The sequence below is a fragment of the Penicillium malachiteum genome (genome assembly GCF_028827825.1).
Source record: "Penicillium malachiteum strain IBT 17515 chromosome Unknown utg000005l:1.0-9002435.0:326005.0-9005861.0, whole genome shotgun sequence".
Classification (NCBI taxonomy): Eukaryota; Fungi; Ascomycota; class Eurotiomycetes; order Eurotiales; family Aspergillaceae; genus Penicillium; species Penicillium malachiteum.
The window spans coordinates 5,995,127-6,015,236 of NW_026643099.1; the positions used below are offsets into that span (position 1 = coordinate 5,995,127).

Here is a 20,110-nt window from a genome sequence, read left to right on the forward strand (position 1 = left end):
GTATCTGCATCATTCTCACCATGATTCAAGCTATTTTGTTCGGATTTCTGGGGCTAACGTCTTTGGCGCTCGCTGACCCTCCATATTATGCTAATTTGACTTGGGAACCAGCCCGTACACTTTCCAACTGGTCGAATCTTACTGTAGAGACCCAGACAGGAACATTTATTGGCATGCTCAATGATACCTATCCTAATGTCCGACAATTCTTGCGTGTTCCGTTCGCTCAGGTGAGGCTCAGCATCCTAGGAGTCATAGTATTAGGGATTATTGAGGGACTGATTTACATCCCTAGCCTCCTCTTGGGGATCTCAGATGGCTTCCTCCACACAGCTTGCCACCATCTTCGAGAAAGATTGATTCGACTCGATATGGCCCCGGTAAGTGAATCAAACCACACCTTCAGTTGGATTATCAGATGGATATACTAATAATTGACCCAGCTTGCCCACAGTATGTTGCCACAGACGATGGTATGTGGTCTGAGTATGAACCAACAAGCCTACTCCTTAACATTGGAGAGAAAGACAACCAAGGAGCAGTTGCTTGGTCTTCTGCTGAGGACTGCCTTTCTCTGGCCGTTTGGACTCCTTCATACGCTAGTAAGACATCAAAGCTGCCTGTGGCTCTATTTGTCACTGGTGGTGGTGGGGTGAGTGGTGGAATTGAGATTCCATCCCAGTTACCGTCTAACTGGGTATCACGTTCTCAAGAACACATCGTGGTCACGATAAACTACCGATTGAATATTTTTGGAAGTGAGTTTGAATATTTATGATGAATCTAGAAATTCTCGGACTAATAGTATGCTCTAGACCCTAAATCTAAAGCCTTGGACGAGACTTCCCTGAGTCTTCTGGATGTACGAGCTGCAGTCGAATGGGTCTCACAAAATATCAAGGCGTTTGGAGGCGATACAGAGAATATCATGGTCAGTGCAAGATGAAAACTATTTTGATTTAAATATCTGATATTTGAATTCTTCAGCTCTGGGGACAATCTCAAGGCGCTGCCCTGACCCATTTATACACTTTGGCCTTCCCCCATGACCCCCTTGTCGCAAAATTTGGCGTCATCTCTCAACCACCCTCCGTGACGATCAATCTAACAGAGACGACTGATGTTTATCAAGATTTCCATATCGTCGCCAAGGGACTCGGATGCAATTATGGAGATGATTATGATGCCGAACTAGAATGCATGCGTCAAGTATCCTGGGTCCAGATCGAAGAATACATCAATCGCTATGACGGTAGTCCTTCGATTGCTTTTACCAACTACATTCGTTCGTTCTATCCAATTTCTCCCTTCAAGATATGGACGCACGGTGTTGGCTAACTTTAACCCAGCGGACGAGAAATACATTTTCTCAAACGAGACCGAGCGCTACCTGAGCGGCCAGGTTGCAAGGGGACCAGCAATCCGATCCGATGCATCAAGAGAGATGGCCGCGACAAATGAAACAGAAGTCAATGAGTTTGAGGGTGAATGGGTTTGTACCGCCTATGATGACAGCATCTTACGGGCCAACCTAGGTCTCACAACTTATCGATACGAATGGGCGGGCAATTTCTCCGATATTAGCCCTGTCTACTATCTTGGAGCGTTCCACTGGTCAGATCTCTTGATGATTTTCGGAACTTATATGACGGAGAAAGGTGAGATCACCGACCTTGAGGTTGCCACGTCAGAAACCATGCAAGATCATCTTCTGGCTTTTCTGAAGGACCCGTGGACAGTGAGTTCCACCGTTGGCTGGCCAGCGTTTAACGCATCGGCGCCACATGGAGGTCTTATCCTTGAATTTGGAAACCAAACCACGGTCAAGAATATCACTGGTGATTTTCTTGAGGCGGGTTGTTGGAATTCGTCCATACCATTCCGAATCTATGAGCCCAGGAATAAAGCACGCACGTGGGTAGCTTAGAACATGTTGCTTAGAGGTTTGCTTTGTCTGAGTCTTGACTTCTAAGGTTTTTTGCGAATAGGACGGTTAGTTCAGGGAGCAGTAATGTTCATTTAACATGTGCCTCGAATAATAAATGCGAATCAATTTATAACGAAAGAGCAAATTCATTTACCCGACTTGTCCTAACAAACTAGGTAGGACTTCCTTCATGTTTTCATAAACCAAAAAGGTGACCCAAGTACTTGGCAGTACACGCAAGAGATTGGGCCCCATGCCTTTATAGAATCCCACAAGCCCTTCGTGGCGCCAAACCTGCTTCATGGCATCTGTGGCACCACTATACAACAAGTGTGCCTCATAGGTCTGTAAACGAGACCTGATAACCTGGTACGGGTATGTGGCACAACCAGCAAAGAGCTTGGAAAGGCCAGATAGAGCCAGAAAATCTATATTGCCCAATTGTCGCGCCTTTGTATTATTCTGCACGTCTCCAGACCCATCCTGTACGGGCCTAGAGCGCCATTTTTTCAAGTGCTCATATGCCATGAATTGGAGAGCACCGTGGCTGACTCCGAATAAGGCGGGAACAAGACCACGATAGAATCCCGGAATACCCTCTGTACAGTAAATCTGCTTTGCGCCTGATACAAAGGAAGGATATGCCCCTGGGGCCTGGGAACCAGTAGCAAGCATTCGGGTCTTGATGACCCAAATCGGATTCGTTAGGATTGAGGTGAGAGCACCTAAAAAAGAGTCATAGGTTAGTCAAGAAGACTGATTTGGGTATTAGAAGTAAGATATACCTGCAGTGCCAGAAGCCAGAAAATAATCGGAGGCAGTGAGCCCTCGTGGGCCTCCTTTATATGAGCCGAGGGCATTCTTAAAACTGCCATAGAAAAGGAAATACAAGGCCCAGCTTGTAGAGTTCCCGACGAGGTTCGGAGCTAATCCGCGGTAAAAAGCAACCAAGCCCCCCTCATTTCGAGCAATATGGTTCATTATTCGTAGAGAGCTACCGAAATGCGATGTAGATGTGCGATCAACTTTAGCAAAGAGGTTTGATCAGCATATGTTCAAAGATAAGAGTTGAGATCTCGTACCTTGGAGTCTGGTCTTCACTAGATCAAGTGGATGCAGGCAGAGTGTTGTGACAACCCCTGCAGTGAACCCTGCTATGGTCTCCACAAAGGATGACGACAAGCCATCTTGGCCCTTCATGAACTCAAGACAATTTTGGCCGAGTTAAAGTCTAGGTAAGAAGCTTTGCATAAGACTTCAATTAGGTCGAGGGAATAGCTAGATGAGTGTATAGCGAAAGAGAAATTATATTGATTTTCTGCCGCAGGCGGAGAGAGCGGAGTTCGGGGGAGAACAGGTTAAAGGGAGAAGCCATTACATAGGGATTCATATATAACAAGATAGAGCTAGATAGCAGGAATTTTGAACCATCAAGAATTTTGTGATCTTAAAAATACAGGGATATAGATCCTGGTTGGAAGTTTTCATGATAAAAAAGCCGTCCATGACAGGGAACCCGGAGAACCGGGAAGTGGATAGAAGAACCTGAAGTCGTTCTCCGTTTCAGGAGATCAGTCCCAGAATCCACATGAATTCATACTCGAATCAAGAGTTACGTGTTTAAGCCAAGGGGGAGAACAGCCTGAATCCGGGATTAGATGATACTTCGCGCGTGGAAGGTATGGGGGAGTAATCGAAGGGTTTTTTTTTTGTTCGAAACGTACTTGAAGAGAGAAGGCTTGGGCTCGCTATAAGAGTAACCTGTTTTGTTTCCATCAGCAAGTAGTCTTCATAAAAATTTTGATAGTAGACCGTACCAAGGTAGATAATGAGAGGGAGGTAGCCGCTGGGGTGCCTCTGATTAGTTCTGGTGTAAGTTGCTAGAGTCCATAGGATGAGGCTCACTAGTGAATGGCGACGCGGGAGATGTCAATGACCTTGGAAACGCGTTCCTAAATGATAGAAAATACTCGTCAGTAATCTTGAAATAGGAAATATACAGGGTGAATGGCAGATTTGAGGTGATTCTTGATAATTTTAGTCGCTACTAACCTTGGTCTCTTCGGAGAACTGAACCATGATGGCGGGAATTAAAGGAAGATAAAAGAGACTAGTAAGAACCCAAAAAATAGGTTCAAGGAGAAATGTAGAAAAGTGATCCCTAAAAGGAAGTTTCAAGATGGATGGTGGTTGGAAGAAGAACGATGGGAGTTGCGGGAGAGAGATGCTCCAGGTTCCAAACTTTTCGGCGCGGAAAACCGATATGCAAGCTCGAGGGATTCTTTCTTCTGCTTAACCCACCACCAATTTACACTACCATCACCACCTTGGTCGCGCACATCTTTCCTCAACCCCTTTGGATTTTCCTTCTTTCTTTATTTCCAACCTTTACTGATTTCTACTCTAACTGGTCGGCGTCATGTCTGGCGCAAGGCATTGGTAAGACCTCCCTCCAGATGTCCGTGCTGAATTTCCCAGAGCTAACCAAGTACAGGGAACAAGACAAGGAGGCGACTGTTTATATCGGAAACTTAGATGAACGTGCATCGGATAGCCTAGTATGGGAGCTCATGCTCCAGGCTGGTCGTATCGTCAACGTCCATCTGCCTAAAGATCGTGTCACGCAATCGCATCAAGGCTACGGCTTCGTGGAATTCATTAGTGAGGAGGATGCAGAATACGCTTCAAGGGTCATGAACGGGATTCGTCTTTTTGGAAAACCTATTCGCGTGAACAAGGCCTCGGCCGACAAACAAAAGTCCGTGGAGATTGGTGCAGAGCTCTTCGTTGGCAATCTCGATCCCATGGTCGCCGAGCAAGTTCTCTACGATACATTCAGTCGCTTTGGCAATCTCATCAGCCTTCCTAAGGTCAGAACCATCCTTGCATTTTGAATGTAATTGGTGATTGTAGGAAAATTACTAACAGCTGCATAGATCGCTCGCGACGATAACAATTTGTCCAAGGGCTATGGATTTGTCTCATTCGCCGATTTCGAGTCTTCCGATGCGGCAATCACCAATATGAACGGACAGTATTTGATGAACAAGCAAGTCTCGGTACAATATGCCTACAAAAAGGATGGTAAAGGAGAGCGACATGGTGACGAAGCAGAACGAATGTTGGCGGCACAAGCACGGAAGCACAATGTTCGGCCGCCAACTCAACAGCCATCTACCCCGATTTCTGGAGCTGGCACAGGTCCCAATGTGACTCCTGCAATCCCCAATGGAGATGGTTCTCGTCCAGTGAGCACCGCTCCCCAGACATCAGAAATGGCCATTGGTCGAGGCATGCCTCCCGTTGGTTACCCCAACGCTCCTCCGCAGCCCCGAGCTGCCCCCAGTGCTCCATCCCTCACCACCCCACCGCCTGGATTGCCTGCTCGCCCACCTCCATCTCAGGCTGGGTACGGAGGGCCCCATTCCTTTGTTCCTCCTGGATTCGGTGGTGCCGGCCAGCAGCAAGCATACCCCCCACAAGGCGTACCGCCGCCCGGCTTTGCTCCGCCTGGGTTTGGGCCACCAAGCGGCGCTCCAGGCGCTCCGCCTCCACTACCACCAGGTTTCCAGCCACCTGGATATGGAGGAGGTCGATGAGTATAATTTCAATCTATTCAATATGGGACATGTTGCCCCTTCAATTGCTCTTCAAATTTAATTCCTCCATCCTGTTGTATAATTGGGTAACGATAACTAAGTGGGCCAAGAAAAAGCTTTTATTTTCATGGGATACCCTATTTACATCTGGCTTATGGCAATCTAGCTATGTCCACAAGCTACCAGTTTATACTAAAAATGAAAGGCATGTGCCCTTAACTAATGAAGAACCAACTCTCGCATCCATGTCTGTCTATGTAAATGACTCGGCAAACATGACTTAGTACTACTGGGAGAATATCTCAATGAATCACTTGCATGGGATTCTGGATACAATCGAGTGCTAGAGGGAAGATAAGAACATATGGAAATACGGCTTATGGGACATGGGAAAGATAAGCAAACCACCGGCTCAATGAGAAAGAAGAAAATTGAATGAATGAATGAATGCACTTCATCTTTGAAGCGAGAGAAAGCGAGAAATCATGAAAACGAGACGAATTTCGGATCCCTCGGACGACCATCCGGACCAATATTATTTCGAGCGAATCGCTGTTCGGTGTAGATTCGTCGAGCCTCATCAAAATTGACTTTGCGATTTCTCATAATCTTCCGTATTTCCTCCTTCGCCCTTTGATCAAGACCAGCTCTGGAATCCCCCTCGGCGATATTAGCGCTGATGTCGAACTGCGACGAACTCAGGCCGGCTTCGAGATCGCTTGTGAAGCTCGAGGGGAGGCGATGGTAGAGTTGATCAGGGGCCGGCAATAAAGGAATCCATCGAGATCGAGTGAGATAAAGACCTGAATGATTTTATCGGGAATTAGTTGGTGGATTCGGACGTGCGAGGGAGAAGGTGTTAGAATTGTGTTGAACTTACTGGTGCCTGAAATGATGACGAAGAACAAGAGCGCATAGAAAAGAGTGTAGGTCATGATGGGCAATGTAGCAGTTTGATGAGCCCAGTATGATCAAAATAAAGGCAAGCGCCCCTAAGAAGGGTAATAAAGGGGGGTGAAATTAATCTCCGCGGTATCTTTGAGATCCGAAGATCCCTAAAGGATCAAGAGCGACTCGCGTTCCGCAATCAGAGTAACATGCATTCGTCATCGGATGTGTGTAGCCTGATATATAAGGCATAAAGCGGACACACGCATTACATAACTAGTTAGTTAATTAACGCTTCCCAAAAGTTTCCTGAATTATCAGGCGTCGAGTCCATTCCCAAAGCAGCGAGCTTAAGCGAGGCTCAATCGGGAAATTATGAATCTCTTCACACAACGCGCAGTGATCCGACCTCTAATCATCCCCATATCAGTTCATCACAATGGCCGCTGAACGCACAAACGTCTCCAACGAGCTGGTCTGGCAACTGACCCGTAAGGCTTCAACTTCGATTTCTACTTCTTGATCTAGAGGCTGATGTGTTAATACAGGCAGCCAGAATGCTTACCTGGTTCGCCGCAACACCGGTGGTGGTTCCCAGTTCTCCCGGGACCCCCTGAACCTGCAGAACAAGCACTCCCTCAAGGTACGTTCTCTTTTTTTTTTTGAAATTCAATTTGGTCTGTTGAGGGTGGAATTGTATGACTAACCCCTCTTTCTATAGTACGCCGGTTTCGCTAACAACAAGGTATCATTTACCACGAATCTTTAAAATGTTGACCACGACGAATTCTAATATTTTACAACAATAGGCCATCGGTGTCCAGGCCGCTGAGAACGGCGGTGTCACCGTTATCGCCAAGAAGGCCTCCACCCCCCAGCAGCCCGGTCAGACCGAGATTGTTGTCAACTACGGCCCCAAGACCTCCACCCGCAAGTAAGGAACCATAACTCTGCAAATCCCCAGTATCTTCGATAACAGAGTCTAATCGCAATTGATAAACAGGATCTACAAGGGTGTTGCTACTCTCGCCGCTAAGAACGGTTACCGTGCCGATGTCCGCGAGGAGGCCGTTGCCCGTGTCAGCGCTATCCGCCAGTCCCAGCAGGCCAAGAAGGATACCCCCGCCAAGAAGGCTCGTGGTGTCAAGGCCCAGGCTGTTGAGGCTTCCGAGTAAATATATGCCTGAAAAGGATGATGTTGCTATGGGGATGAATAATGGGTAGAGTGAGGGCCACCGTGGAAAACAAAAGTTGATTGGCATCCCAGAGATGTTAAATGTTCTGGAATACTATGCCATCAATGGTGGATATATTGGCGGGACCATTCCTGTAAACTATCTAGACAGTAATGTCTCCCGGAAAAAGAGCACCGCTCGATTGGAGCTTTCCCTTTGAGGGAGAGAGACTACAAATCCAAATCCAATGAATGAATCAAGCACATGAAAATATTTCAAGTTGAAGCATATACATGTAAGAGGCATCCGGTCCCGTAAGAGGCATCCGGTCCCGAGGTCTCCGAGATTCTTTACACCACCCGAGTTACATCCTAGCTATGGAGTACTAGGTGTGATGATGACGATTATAAGGTAAAACGCGGAAAAGATCTCAGCCTTGGGAGTGTCATTTATGGAGTAGATATCGTGAATTAAATCCGATATCTGTTAAACCAACCGAGTCGGGCCGAATTGGAGGATGGGGACTATTCATCATTTGAGCCTCGGGTCTGGACCAATGGAGATAAGGGAGAAATCATCGGAGAGAGAGGGGGTATGATGTTATATTTTGAGCGGGCACTGATGGCGTCTGGAATAAGGATTATGATGCAGTTGGTCCCGCCTTTTCCCGAGGTACCGATGATGAAACCCGGGGAGAGAAGCAGGATTCACGGGGAAGACGAGAATCATGCGGGAATTGAACGGAATTGGATCCATCTGGGATCCATTGACACGGGGAACCTTGGGAATGTTGCCTGGTGAGTTTCTTTATTACCGATGGACCTAGGTACATCATGATACTCTATTAGGTATCTATAGGCTATTCTATAGGCAGTCAACTGAGGTATTTCTGCTGTCAAACGCTGACAAACCCAGTCTAAGCCGACTTGAGATGCCGGTATACAGTGAGTGGGTCTCTTATTCAACGACAAGTTTACAAAAAATGCTTCAATATATGCACTGATTTACATCTATTATGCAATATATATGTCTGATTTAAACATAAGATTGATAATATTACATGTCATTTTTCTAATTGTTAGATATCTCTTCAATTTAAGTGGTTGATTAGTATAGATAGATAAGATACTCAATAGGACCCTTAAGAACCTTCAAATTGTTGAGACTATACTCAGATGTAGTACATATTTCATACCGAAGTCCATTTACAGAAAATAGTTATAAAAAAAATTGATAAAAATTAATGTCTAGACATACAAAAGATTCACTAATCTAGCATTTAAATAAGAATAACTCTTTATTATATAGTGTATATTATGTTACAATGTAGTAAAAGCTCCGGAAAGGTCCCAAGATCGGTCCCACCAGCTACCTAAGTGCCTGTGCTCAATTCCGGGGTTTCTTGCTCTACAAAGTTGCCCCTCCGTCCGGTGTACCCCCCACTGTTATAAACCCGGTACCTTCCCCTCTCCCCTCCCCAACATTCTTCCTCATCTCATTCATCCTCAACCCTCATTCATCATGGTTAAAGCTGGTATGTTCATATCATTCACAATCCTATTTATCATCAAACTAATACAATTATATAGCTGTTCTCGGCGCCTCTGGCGGTATTGGCCAGGTACGTTCACGCTGCGGTGATCTATCGAAGCTCTCCTAACCACCCACTCCCATTACTATTTATCTCGGCACCGAGACTAATCAATTCTATCAATATATAGCCCCTCTCCCTCCTGCTTAAGGCTTCCCCTCTCATTGACGAGCTCGCCCTCTACGATGTTGTCAACACTCCCGGTGTTGCCGCTGACCTGTCTCACATCTCCTCCACTGCCGTAGGTCTCTCTATTCAAACATTTCAATAACTATACAGGGAATCAGGATATTAATTAGCCCGACAGAAAATCACCGGCTACCTCCCCAAGGATGATGGCCTGAAGAACGCTCTGACCGGTGCCGACATCGTCGTCATCCCTGCTGGCATTCCCCGTTAGTATCACACGTTTTCCCCCTCTCTTTATAACGCGACCGGGTCACTAAACACGATAATAGGCAAGCCTGGCATGACCCGTGATGACCTCTTCAAGATTAACGCCGGTATTGTCCGTGACCTGGCCACCGGTATTGCCGCGCACAGCCCTAAGGCTTTCGTTCTGGTCATCTCCAACCCCGTTAACTCTACTGTCCCCATTGCCGCCGAGGTCCTCAAGGCCGCCGGTGTCTTTGACCCTAAGCGCCTGTTCGGTGTTACCACCCTGGACGTTGTCCGTGCCGAGACTTTCACCCAGGAGTACTCTGGCAAGAAGGTCCCCTCTGACGCCACTGTCCCTGTTATCGGTGGTCACTCTGGCCCCACCATTGTTCCTCTGTTCAGCAAGGTTTCTCCCAGCTTCGAGATCCCCGCTGACAAGTATGAGGCTTTGGTTAACCGTATGTGATAATCCTTACCTCGAAGTGCTAGCTGTTGCTGGTCGTTGTTTGTCCCATTCACTGACCATTCCAATAGGTGTTCAATTCGGTGGTGATGAGGTTGTGAAGGCCAAGGATGGTGCTGGTTCTGCTACTCTGTCTATGGCTTATGCTGGTTTCCGGTTTGTCGCCCCCTTCTTACCATTGGAAAGGAACGAAGTGCATGTTACTAATGAAGAGTAGATTTGCCGAGGCTGTCATTAAGGCTTTCAAGGGCGAGAAGGGAATTGTTGAGCCTACATTCGTTTACCTACCTGGTGTTACCGGTGGTGATGCTATTGTCAAGGCCACTGGTGTCGAGTTCTTCTCCACCCCCGTGGAGCTGGGCGTAAGTTCTTGACCCTCTTAAAGTGACCCTACAAGACATACATACTAACGTGGAATGCCATAGCCTAACGGTGCCGAGAAGGCTATCAACATGTTGGATGGTATCACTGCCCGTGAGCAGGAGCTCCTAAACGAGTGTATCAAGGGCCTCCAGGGCAACATTGAGACAGGTGTTCAGTTCATCAAGAACCCCGCTACCAAGTAATAAACCCCTCTCCCTTATTCCCCTCCCCTCATCATGGTATCAAATTGATGCCAAGAATACGAAACCCCAACAGTTGAACTGGCTTCAACAATAGCAGAACCTCGCTAATTTCGATTCTCCCGGAAAGATAGGCTTTAAGCGTGAGCATATGAGATTACGAAAACACAAGCATGGAAATCAATTCCCGTATGGTTAGGAGATATCATGAATGCAAACGATGATCAACATCTTTAATAATCAACTCGTTCCTTTTCTTTATTTTGAAAGTAGTTATAATAATTAGATTGAAGAATGCGATTCTTTCTCTGACCAACTGTGAGTAGCTTATCCAAGCCCAGTCCAGCTGGGGAAAAGGCTGTCACAGATAGAAAATGAACTAGGACACAACATCGTAGCTGTCTCATTGGGATAATACACGGATGAATATCCTCTCACGGCCGAACCTGCACTGTTTTGATTTGAAACGTCGCTCCAGGAAGATCTGACGTCTCCGCCTGGACAGTGGTATTGATACCCAGATTCGCAAGCGCACCCCGAATAATCCCACAAGGGAACCATAAGTACTAGAAGGGAAGAAAGATCAGTCATGTTCGATGCCTTGGATTTCAGTTGGAAAGAGCCTCATACAGCCTGTGCCATTGATATGGCCTCACCGCGCACAGCCATACTCATTCGGGCAAATGGCCGGAAAGCACTATCTGTCAATACGTAGACACCCTAAGCCAGCCAGATATTAGTATTGGTATCCCAATCACTCCAAGTAATGGCGTCATCCTATCCCATGAGAAAACATACTCGGTGATTCGTTTTCAAATTATCGACTTGTTTCCTAAACAAAACCGTCCATAAATCCTTACAAAGGAACTTGATAACATCCAGATTATCCGTAAAACGAGGACGATCACGCGAGAATCTATCAAAAATCGGTATTAGCGAATGAACTTCTACACCATGCTGGTATAATCGATTCGAATCACCTTTCCGCAAGACCCTGCCCAACCCTGTATCCTAGCGATTCAAGACGGAAGTATGTACTTTCACGGATCTCTTCATCTTCCAAGTTCTTCTCATTTGTGGAAAATTCTTTGGCTAGACGTTCAGCCATTGGGACTAACTCGATAAGGAGGAAGTCGAAGCAGGAGGAGCTTAGGGCGCGCGCATTTGGATCGGAGATGGTCAGGGAGGCTGACGCATCGAATGACATGTTGAGGATATTCCGGGGAGAGGTATTGTGTATGGTCGGAGTATTAAATAAGTTCCAAGACGTGAAGAGGTGTGGCTTTGGAGGTTGGAGGGGGTTTAAGGATGTTGGCGGAGTGTTTTGGATTATCTCGTTATCTAAGTCCCCTGGGAGTTCCAACTTCCAAAGTTGACCCACTGCCGAGCTCCTCCGCCACATGACTCTCCCACTACAGGAGCTATATCATCATGCATAGGTGCATATACTCTACGGAGTATACGAGTAGTATTATGAAATTGATACGACTGATATATGAACGATAATTAGGAATACATAATACGTGAAATATTACTAACTTTAAGTCATTAACAGATCATTCCATCAATTCCTCGATTGTTCCTGTTTTGTTCAGGATATCAAAGGATGTAACTAAAATCAATAAATAGAAATATTTCAAGACATGTTGAGAAGAATCTGCGCAATTGCCTTGCGTTATTCATAAAGCCCTTGAGAAAATACCCAGATTCACGCCTGTAACACCGTGGCATGATGCGTACGAAACATGATAAAATAAAAGTAAGCTAGAACGGATAAGATGTAGAAGTGAAGGCCGCCAAGAGAGAATTGTGAAGCATTTGACCCATTTAAAGTGAAGGGGGATAAGGTCGTCCATTTAAAGGACTGCTGGCAGGCGGCTGATGAAGATCTTGTGATGAAGGCCCTCGGCCGAAGTTTAGTATTGGCCGTTTTAATGGAGGACCCGGGGATTCATTAATATCATCTTCATCATCACTAGCAGTTAGGTCGATAACCGGCGCGGGACGTTTCTTGCTGGACATTCGAACGGCGGAGGACGGGGTTGATGTTTCTCTGGACTGAGCCGGTGTCCGTTCCAAGAGAATATTCGAAGTTATGGGCTCTTGCTTCACTGTGCCGAGACTGGGTTCACTGATCTCAATGAGATCGTCATCGTCCGTAGTTGGTGTTGTTCCAGCCAGCTTCGCCGCATTGGAATTATCTGGTTGAGACCAGTCTCCATTCGGCTCTACCACGACCTGATCCACGTCTGATTCAGTGGACTTGAGAATTTCATCCACATATCTATTCAAGTCAGTCCAGATTTACAATTATACGGCACGGAAGAAAAAAAAATCAGGGGCGAGATCTTACTGGTCCACTTGTAGAGACTCAAAGCTGGTTGCCTTGGCGCATACAGGACAGGTCCATGTTGGAGCTTGTTTTTGTAGTTGGAGAAAAGATGATGCATCAAAGCATTGGTTATGCGTGCAGACCACAGAGCGACAGGGAACTTGGATGCGGAGGGTGGATAGAGGGCACTTGAGAGACATGATACTCGATGTTGCCACGATGTCGGAATCTTCTGCCCGATTTTTCACTATACTAGTAGTCAGAAACCAGATCTAGATGGACCAATCCCAAAGACATCACTTACTTTCTCGCAGTACCTGCTCCTTGGAGATAAGCTTGCGAGATTTCAACTGGGCAACGAGTTCTTCCACAGGATGTTGTTTAACCATGTTGGCTAAGACAAAGAATTTCTATTTAAAGTGTCAGTAAAAAAAGAAAAATCTCCGAGGAACTTGATCGATCAAGTAGGGCAAAAGAGAGAGTATGTGGATGTGAGAGTGAGTTAAGAAAAGCTTGCCTTTTGGGTCAATGCATATGTCATGACAATGTTATTCGGGTAGTTCACTTTTCTGCGCAGATAGTTCGAGACATCTGCAGGTTGTGTGGTACCTGGCTTATTTTTCAAACCCCGAAGATTGGCTTTGACTTCATCCAAGTTGGCTTTCAACTCCACTTGGTGGGGGAATGCAATGTCAGATTTGGTGAACTGTTTAAGCCCAGAATCGGCAGTACAGTAAACCATCACTCGGAGGTTGGGGTCTTTCTCCAACTCGGCGACGTGTGTCTGAGAGAGGAACACCTTCAGCTCTACACTATCCCGGGTCTGTTCCCGAACTGATGAATGTGAGATACTGATAGTTTGCAAGAGAGAGGCGAGAGGATCTTACTTTTGCATTCCACAACTGGGGTAAGAGGAGCGAGAATAGTGAAGAAGGGACTGTCTTTGAAGATGATAGCACCTGTGACAAATTGTCAGTTATTTCCAGTTTCTAAGCTTGAGACTCGAATGGATGAAGTGAATCAAACCAGAAGTATGTGGATGTGGTGACATAGAGTTCCCTAGTGTAGATCGTGGCTGAGAGGGGGTCTGTTGTGCAGCGGGTGCGTGCTGATACGGGGGGGCTTGGGTTCGCCTGGAAGACTGTCGATCCAGGTATATGCGTCTGTAGAATACGCCGGCGGAGGGCGTCGAACCGGACATTGTTGCCATTTGAGAGACAAAGACGCTCTAGATCTGAAAGATGGGTATATAGGTTAGCCATTGCTATAGAATCTCCCTGGACGACGAGAGAACCGTTCGGAGTGAGGACATCCAAGTGCGCGCAAGATAAGGTTGAGGGGAACGGGCAACGGAGAAGGGATGGGGGAAAGACAAACAATCGATAATGCGCACTTGCAAAGCCGCCTTCAAACCGGAAACTGGAAGACCCTCATTGCGCAAGAGATCTTTTAGCTGTGGGATAGTCAAAGTCTTGATGATAGTCACCAGACGCGGAAGTTCAGAGGACTCGCCGGACGCCATCACGTCTGAAAGAGAAAGGCCTCAGGTGTAATGTACCAGGCCAGATCCTAGGGATTTGCAGACATGCATGTCAATCGAGTCCCGCTGCAGAACTGCAACAAGCTCGAAAATTTTAAGAAAAAAAAGGGCAGAAGTGAAGATCGATCGAGTTTCTCTCTTGTCGCAACTTGTGGTTCACGGATTCCGGGATGATGACATAAGACCGGCGATAAAGAGAGAAAAAAAAGTTGCAAACACAATGCGATTAGCGGCTTTTTCCTTATCGTCCCTTTCAAGTTTCACCCTCTTTGACTTTATTTTCATTCTCCTCTTTACTCATTCCCACTTCAATTCTACAATTTTTCATATTTACTATGGCTAGAAGTATTCGTGCCAGTGTTGGTAAGCGCAACCGTGCCAATTTGCGCAAGGTCTTCTTTGGCCCCGTGGTGGACGCCCGCACCGAGCGACTGGCCGCCAAACTCCAAGAAATCGCATCGCAACCTCGACCCCAGGTTGAGAAGTCCGAGATGGAGTTGGAGGAAGATAAAAATGGTATGTGCGATCCATATGATATGAAGATGTCTTCATTCCTACCTAGGTACCGTCAACGTCTTACTGACTTAATCACAGCCAACCAAAGTTCAGATGCGAAGGATGAGAGTAGGTCCATGGAGTTTTATTATTTTATGAGAGAAATATGAGCATGGCTAACCGATTCCTTGCGTTCTCTACAGAGATGGATGTCGATACCAAGGTTTCAACTTCAAAGACCCGATCTAAGTCCCGGGTGCAGAAGAACAAGAAGCCCCGCAACTCGATTGCTTTCAAGCCTCACCCTGCTAAGGGTAAGGGCATCTCCAAGAGGAAGTGAATATGAACTTTGATTACAACAAGGGAACATATAGGAGAGATACTATATCCCGACACAAGCAGAGGGAAAACGGCGTTGGGAGTCATTCAAAGACATCATATTTTTCTTGCTCCTTATATCATTTTCAGGACTGATTTCTCCTTGATTATATCTTAATGTACTTCGTGTCCTCGAGTGTTCGATTTTCCTATTCTATGTAGTACTGCATATATATGCAACTTGAACATAAGATCATCTTTATCACATATAGACCAAAGAGGTAGAGACGGGGTGGCAACTTGAAGATGCAAACCATGCTTTTTGGCAATTTTCGAGCCATCTCCCAACATATCCATGGATTGTAGCCCACTCTATATTTCATTGAATTATACTAGAGACATGTGATTTAAATACCCACATGTGCATTGAATATTTCATGTTCATAACTATATGAAGAATATAATATATCATGGTATATAAGCCAACTGACCAACTGGTATGATATGAAGGCGGTGTGATCGCCAAGTATCGGCATCATTGTAAACACTTGAACATCGTGAGGACCCAAAACCTCCACGCTCTTAAATGTTCCAATTTATCTTCTCTTTCATGAGGACTCGGAGTGTGTCATGATCACACCGCTAATTAGGTGGGCAATTCTGCTCGCCAATGTTCTAATTTTGGTGGGAATCCTCACTTTCTCTACCGGGTTCTTCCCCTATAAACCACTCCTTCCTGGTCTAGCCACATTTGAAGAAGCAGATTCAGATGTGACTCCGATCTTTGACAAGGTCATTTTTATGGTGGTGGATGCGTTGCGGAGGTATAGTCATTATCACACTCTTAAGTCCCGAGCGGATCGCTAAAAAGGGGGTTCATAGTGATTTTGTTTACTCGAATGAATCGGGATTCTTATTTACTCAAAGGTTGGCCTTGTGATATTTTAAATAAAGTGAGAACATTAAATGCTGACTTTGTTCTAGCTTGATTCGAGCTGGAGCTGGATTGCCATTCACAGCTCATGCCAGTTCTCCAACAGTCACCATGCCTCGATTGAAGGCGATAACCACTGGTTCTGTGCCCTCGTTCTTGGATGTGATTCTAAACATCGCAGAGTCAGATACCAGCTCGACTCTTGCCTACCAGGATACGTGGCTTGCACAACTCAAGGCTCGGGATGATCGACTCGTCATGTATGGAGATGATACGTGGCTTAAACTGTTTCCAGGAATGTTTGATCGAGCAGATGGAACGACCAGCTTTTTTGTTTCTGTCAGTGAAGAGTGACAAATTCCCCTACTTTGGACCTCTGAGCTAATGGATCTTGCCTAAAAGGATTTTACTGAGGTAGATCACAATGTCACTCGGCATGTATCCACTGAGCTGGCAGCGGATGACTGGTCTGCTTTCATTATGCATTACCTTGGTCTTGATCACATCGGCCACAAAGCAGGTCCAAGGAGGTAAGTTTCAACTGTCCATGGATTTTTCCTCTATTAGACAATGTCTGACCCCATCTAGCCCTTTTATGCCATCAAAACACCAAGAGATGGATGCCGTAGTAAAAGAAGTGTATACAGCAATGCAACAAGAGCCTCATCTTCAATCCACATTATTCGTCCTATGTGGAGATCATGGAATGAATGATGCTGGAAACCACGGCGGTTCATCAGCAGGCGAAACTTCCCCTGCATTGTTGTTCATCTCACCCAAATTTGAGACTCTGGGACTCGAGTTAGAAAGTCACACTGAACCATTTGATGAGTTCCAATATTATCGGACTGTTGAACAGGCAGATATCACTCCGACACTGGCTGGATTGCTCGGTCTGCCTATTCCGCTGAACAGTCTGGGAGTATTTATTCCTGAGTTTTTGGATCTGTGGGATTCTGGTATGCTATCTCGATCTCGGACGGGAAAAGGTTACCGGTTCAATTATGCTAACTAATTGGATGCTAGAGTCTCAAAAACTTAGTGTTCTATATCGGAATGCCCGACAATTACTGAATACACTTCAAGCCACTTTTCCTGGCGTCCCGTTTGACCACGAGACCGACTTGAGTTGTCTGGCATCTACAGATTCTGAAATTCAAGACGCGCAGTGTACATGGTCACAAATTCATCGAGTATTAGGTGAAGACGCAACAGATGATACATTTCAAACTGCACGGCCCATTCTAGAGCGATTTTCGCAAATCACTCAGAATGTGATGAGCAGTACCGCCAGTAACTACAACACTTTCAGACTATGGCTAGGCCTTTCCATCACTGGAGTCGCAATGCTCCTTGTTTTGCCCATTGTCTACAAGGATTGTGCCAGATCGACATACGCAGGCGGATTCCTAGCATTTCTGGTACTGGGATATGGGGGTATTATGTTCGCAAGCAGTTATGTTGAAGAAGAGCAGCAATTCTGGTACTGGATTTGTTCAGGTTGGCTGTTCTATCTGCACGCAAAATCAACCTCTTTGAAAAGAAATTCTCATCTCAAAGCCAGAGTTTGCGGCCTCAACTGGGCCCAGATATCCACAGTTGGTCTTCTCGTTTGCCAGCGAGTGCTTCGACGATGGAATCAAACTGGCCAAAAATTTACAGCAGAGCCAGACATCTCTCGCACTTTCTTGCCAGGCCATCTTCCCATTCTGTGGACTCTGATAATTCTCACGTATGCAGATGCTGGTCGGGGTCTTCTTATGAGCCTGCCGTCTTCAATTTTGCCTCAGCTAGGTGCATTGATTCTACCGGCCCTCGCCTTTATGTTCAAATTGAACTTTGTGGCGAATGATTCTCCGGAGCTATTGACTGACTCATTTCTGTGGCGTATTGTGGAGGCATGTCCAAATGCGCTGTCATTGGTGTTCCAGGCAAGAATCGTATTTGCGGGCATTGCATGCTTTATGCTTCTGGAAATCCTCTCGCCGAATCGCCCAGAGAAAACAAAAGGTAGAATTTCACGTCACTTCTCTTCTTGGAAATCTCGGCTGATCTTAATCTAGCATCGAACAAACTCTTCCATGAGGGGCTTAATATGTTTCTGATCACTCAGTCGAGAGCTACAAACCTCCCAATGTTCCTTGTGTTTCGTCTCCAAGCCCTGATGCTGACCACAATGAATTTGAACGGTATTGAGGTGACACTAACGACGCTTGTCATGCAATACATGACATTTTTCGCCTTTGGCGGTTCGAATTCAATCTCTTCATTGGATTTGTCGAGCGCGTACAACGGAGTTGGCAGCTATAGTGTGATCATGGTAGGCGTGTTGATGATTGTGAGCAACTGGGCTGGCCCTATTTGGTGGGTTTCAGAGAGCCAGCTGCTGCGGCCATATCGAACTGTAGAACATCATAGCTCTGCCGCGTTGCTAACCTTCCACGTTGCCGCATCATTGGTATCTGTGATGGCGGCTTGTACAGTATTGAGAGCCCACCTGTTCATTTGGACTGTCTTCTCACCCAAATACTTGTACTCCATGGCATGGGCGATTGTGAATCATCTTATAATCAATCTTGCTGGAGGGATCGGCTTATCCGCTCTTCAGAAGCGATCTATTGGATGAATGCCATGCCATATAGAACTTCCAAATTTGTGCACTATGACCTTCTTCCTGCTTTATGCACCTGCACCTTCTTGCAGACTTGTAACCGTATTTAATCAAACGCCTAGAAAGTTTAGAACAGACCACTGAAAAGGTCATCGATGGCGTCTTTCTTCTTCTTCTTGGTCTTCTTTGCGGGTTTCGCGCTAGATGCTTTCTTCGAAGATTTCTCTTTCTTGGAGGATTCACGTATTTTAGTCGAACCAGGCTGTTCATCCTCTTCACTCCGAGTGATACGCTCACCCCGATCTTCAGATGGAACAGAAACAGGGATTTTCTTTTGTTTCAACTTAGGCACTGCTGCCATTTTGCGATCGGCTCCACTAGCCTTGGCCAGACGTGCCAGTGCCGCCAAAAGGGCTATGCCCAATGTGGAGAACTGGTTCTCAGCGACCACAGTAGAAAATGCCCTGCAATAGTTAGTACGCGTCTTCGCTCTATCATTTGATCCGGAGAGTCTGATGTAAGCTCAGGCCGAACATACTGGTAGCATCGAGGAATTAGATGTGCCGCCAAGTGCTGCTGGTAACGTTCTGCAGCTGCGGAATCAAGCGACTCTAGCTGGGAGGTAATGCGCTTCAGCATTGATAGCCATTTCCACCATTTCGTTCTCTTGTGCTGATTTTTGTTGCGATGATATATCAAATGGAGTATTGAGTGAACGGCTGATATCTCCTGAGTGTCCATAATTCCGGGATGTGAGATGTTTAAATGTTGTCAAGAGGGAGAATTCAACCTTGGAATCGCGGGTCCCACATCTGCCAAGTAATCACTCACCAGTTGACTCCCGATGTCTGTCCCCTACTGCTGTCACCACTCGCACGAAATACAAATTTTACTACTAGTAGTATATTCAAGTTTCATACAGATGCCTCTGGTTTCTACTCAAAGGCACTGGCATGATATACCAGGGAGCTGTATAATAGTATTTCGTTAATAGTGAACATACAGCAGTAGTACTAATCGTCCAAAGTTGGAGGTGGTACTAGGCACACCTGGGCATGTGCATATAGCATGCAACTTGAACTCAAAGAAAGTAGGTTTGAATATATGTACCCGTAGACATCATATTAAAATTGCTACTACATATTTCCAAACTTACAGCTCGAACCTCCAGGAGAAGTAGAAATGTTCCGAGTCACGCTTCAAACTTGGACATTGAATCTGATACATAGGTATCGCCCAAGTCCATCGCGCATGGGAGACTACAGCTCAACAGATGAGGTAAAAGTCAGAGATTAA

The 20,110-nt window shown here is 46.0% G+C and overlaps 12 protein-coding genes across 12 annotated transcripts; 6 read left to right on the plus strand and 6 right to left on the minus strand.

Moving 5' to 3' along the window:
• Positions 1–20: 20 nt before the first annotated feature.
• N7483_012216 (uncharacterized protein) lies at positions 21–1,927 on the plus strand (the record flags this gene model as incomplete). Its single annotated transcript, XM_057095643.1, has 6 exons — positions 21–230; positions 296–380; positions 444–758; positions 816–931; positions 988–1,285; positions 1,350–1,927. 6 exons carry the CDS (start codon positions 21–23, stop codon positions 1,925–1,927), a joined length of 1,602 nt encoding a protein of 533 aa, XP_056941614.1.
• A 150-nt stretch (positions 1,928–2,077) lies between these two features.
• Positions 2,078–3,127, minus strand: N7483_012217 (putative mitochondrial folate carrier protein Flx1; the record flags this gene model as incomplete). Its single annotated transcript, XM_057095644.1, has 3 exons — positions 2,078–2,652; positions 2,713–2,952; positions 3,010–3,127. 3 exons carry the CDS (start codon positions 3,125–3,127, stop codon positions 2,078–2,080), a joined length of 933 nt encoding a protein of 310 aa, XP_056941615.1.
• A 420-nt stretch (positions 3,128–3,547) lies between these two features.
• N7483_012218 (mitochondrial import receptor subunit TOM7) lies at positions 3,548–4,006 on the minus strand (the record flags this gene model as incomplete). Its single annotated transcript, XM_057095645.1, has 3 exons — positions 3,548–3,773; positions 3,833–3,879; positions 3,980–4,006. 3 exons carry the CDS (start codon positions 4,004–4,006, stop codon positions 3,548–3,550), a joined length of 300 nt encoding a protein of 99 aa, XP_056941616.1.
• Positions 4,007–4,346: 340 nt separating this feature from the next.
• On the plus strand, positions 4,347–5,526 carry N7483_012219 (U2 snRNP complex subunit HSH49; the record flags this gene model as incomplete). The annotated part of the gene is made up of 3 exons (XM_057095646.1): positions 4,347–4,366; positions 4,422–4,797; positions 4,864–5,526. The coding sequence occupies 3 exons, from the start codon at positions 4,347–4,349 to the stop codon at positions 5,524–5,526; spliced, it is 1,059 nt and encodes a 352-aa protein (XP_056941617.1).
• Positions 5,527–6,009: 483 nt separating this feature from the next.
• N7483_012220 (DUF2015 domain-containing protein) lies at positions 6,010–6,461 on the minus strand (the record flags this gene model as incomplete). Its single annotated transcript, XM_057095647.1, has 2 exons — positions 6,010–6,329; positions 6,407–6,461. 2 exons carry the CDS (start codon positions 6,459–6,461, stop codon positions 6,010–6,012), a joined length of 375 nt encoding a protein of 124 aa, XP_056941618.1.
• A 392-nt stretch (positions 6,462–6,853) lies between these two features.
• N7483_012221 (uncharacterized protein) lies at positions 6,854–7,589 on the plus strand (the record flags this gene model as incomplete). Its single annotated transcript, XM_057095648.1, has 5 exons — positions 6,854–6,905; positions 6,963–7,057; positions 7,136–7,159; positions 7,224–7,348; positions 7,418–7,589. 5 exons carry the CDS (start codon positions 6,854–6,856, stop codon positions 7,587–7,589), a joined length of 468 nt encoding a protein of 155 aa, XP_056941619.1.
• Positions 7,590–9,110: 1,521 nt separating this feature from the next.
• On the plus strand, positions 9,111–10,587 carry N7483_012222 (malate dehydrogenase; the record flags this gene model as incomplete). The annotated part of the gene is made up of 8 exons (XM_057095649.1): positions 9,111–9,123; positions 9,179–9,210; positions 9,311–9,421; positions 9,488–9,575; positions 9,639–10,016; positions 10,093–10,177; positions 10,239–10,383; positions 10,447–10,587. 8 exons carry the CDS (start codon positions 9,111–9,113, stop codon positions 10,585–10,587), a joined length of 993 nt encoding a protein of 330 aa, XP_056941620.1.
• A 431-nt stretch (positions 10,588–11,018) lies between these two features.
• N7483_012223 (trafficking protein particle complex subunit) lies at positions 11,019–11,791 on the minus strand (the record flags this gene model as incomplete). The annotated part of the gene is made up of 4 exons (XM_057095650.1): positions 11,019–11,150; positions 11,215–11,304; positions 11,383–11,500; positions 11,565–11,791. The coding sequence occupies 4 exons, from the start codon at positions 11,789–11,791 to the stop codon at positions 11,019–11,021; spliced, it is 567 nt and encodes a 188-aa protein (XP_056941621.1).
• A 620-nt stretch (positions 11,792–12,411) lies between these two features.
• On the minus strand, positions 12,412–14,438 carry N7483_012224 (uncharacterized protein; the record flags this gene model as incomplete). Its single annotated transcript, XM_057095651.1, has 7 exons — positions 12,412–12,868; positions 12,938–13,163; positions 13,221–13,326; positions 13,434–13,750; positions 13,804–13,875; positions 13,943–14,144; positions 14,211–14,438. The coding sequence occupies 7 exons, from the start codon at positions 14,436–14,438 to the stop codon at positions 12,412–12,414; spliced, it is 1,608 nt and encodes a 535-aa protein (XP_056941622.1).
• Positions 14,439–14,791: 353 nt separating this feature from the next.
• Positions 14,792–15,291, plus strand: N7483_012225 (DUF2423 domain-containing protein; the record flags this gene model as incomplete). The annotated part of the gene is made up of 2 exons (XM_057095652.1): positions 14,792–14,972; positions 15,155–15,291. 2 exons carry the CDS (start codon positions 14,792–14,794, stop codon positions 15,289–15,291), a joined length of 318 nt encoding a protein of 105 aa, XP_056941623.1.
• A 608-nt stretch (positions 15,292–15,899) lies between these two features.
• On the plus strand, positions 15,900–18,829 carry las21 (mannose-ethanolamine phosphotransferase LAS21; the record flags this gene model as incomplete). Its single annotated transcript, XM_057095653.1, has 6 exons — positions 15,900–16,093; positions 16,254–16,542; positions 16,606–16,733; positions 16,792–17,162; positions 17,230–18,213; positions 18,267–18,829. 6 exons carry the CDS (start codon positions 15,900–15,902, stop codon positions 18,827–18,829), a joined length of 2,529 nt encoding a protein of 842 aa, XP_056941624.1.
• A 112-nt stretch (positions 18,830–18,941) lies between these two features.
• N7483_012227 (uncharacterized protein) lies at positions 18,942–19,555 on the minus strand (the record flags this gene model as incomplete). The annotated part of the gene is made up of 2 exons (XM_057095654.1): positions 18,942–19,278; positions 19,353–19,555. 2 exons carry the CDS (start codon positions 19,553–19,555, stop codon positions 18,942–18,944), a joined length of 540 nt encoding a protein of 179 aa, XP_056941625.1.
• Between the last annotated feature and the right edge of the window lie 555 nt (positions 19,556–20,110).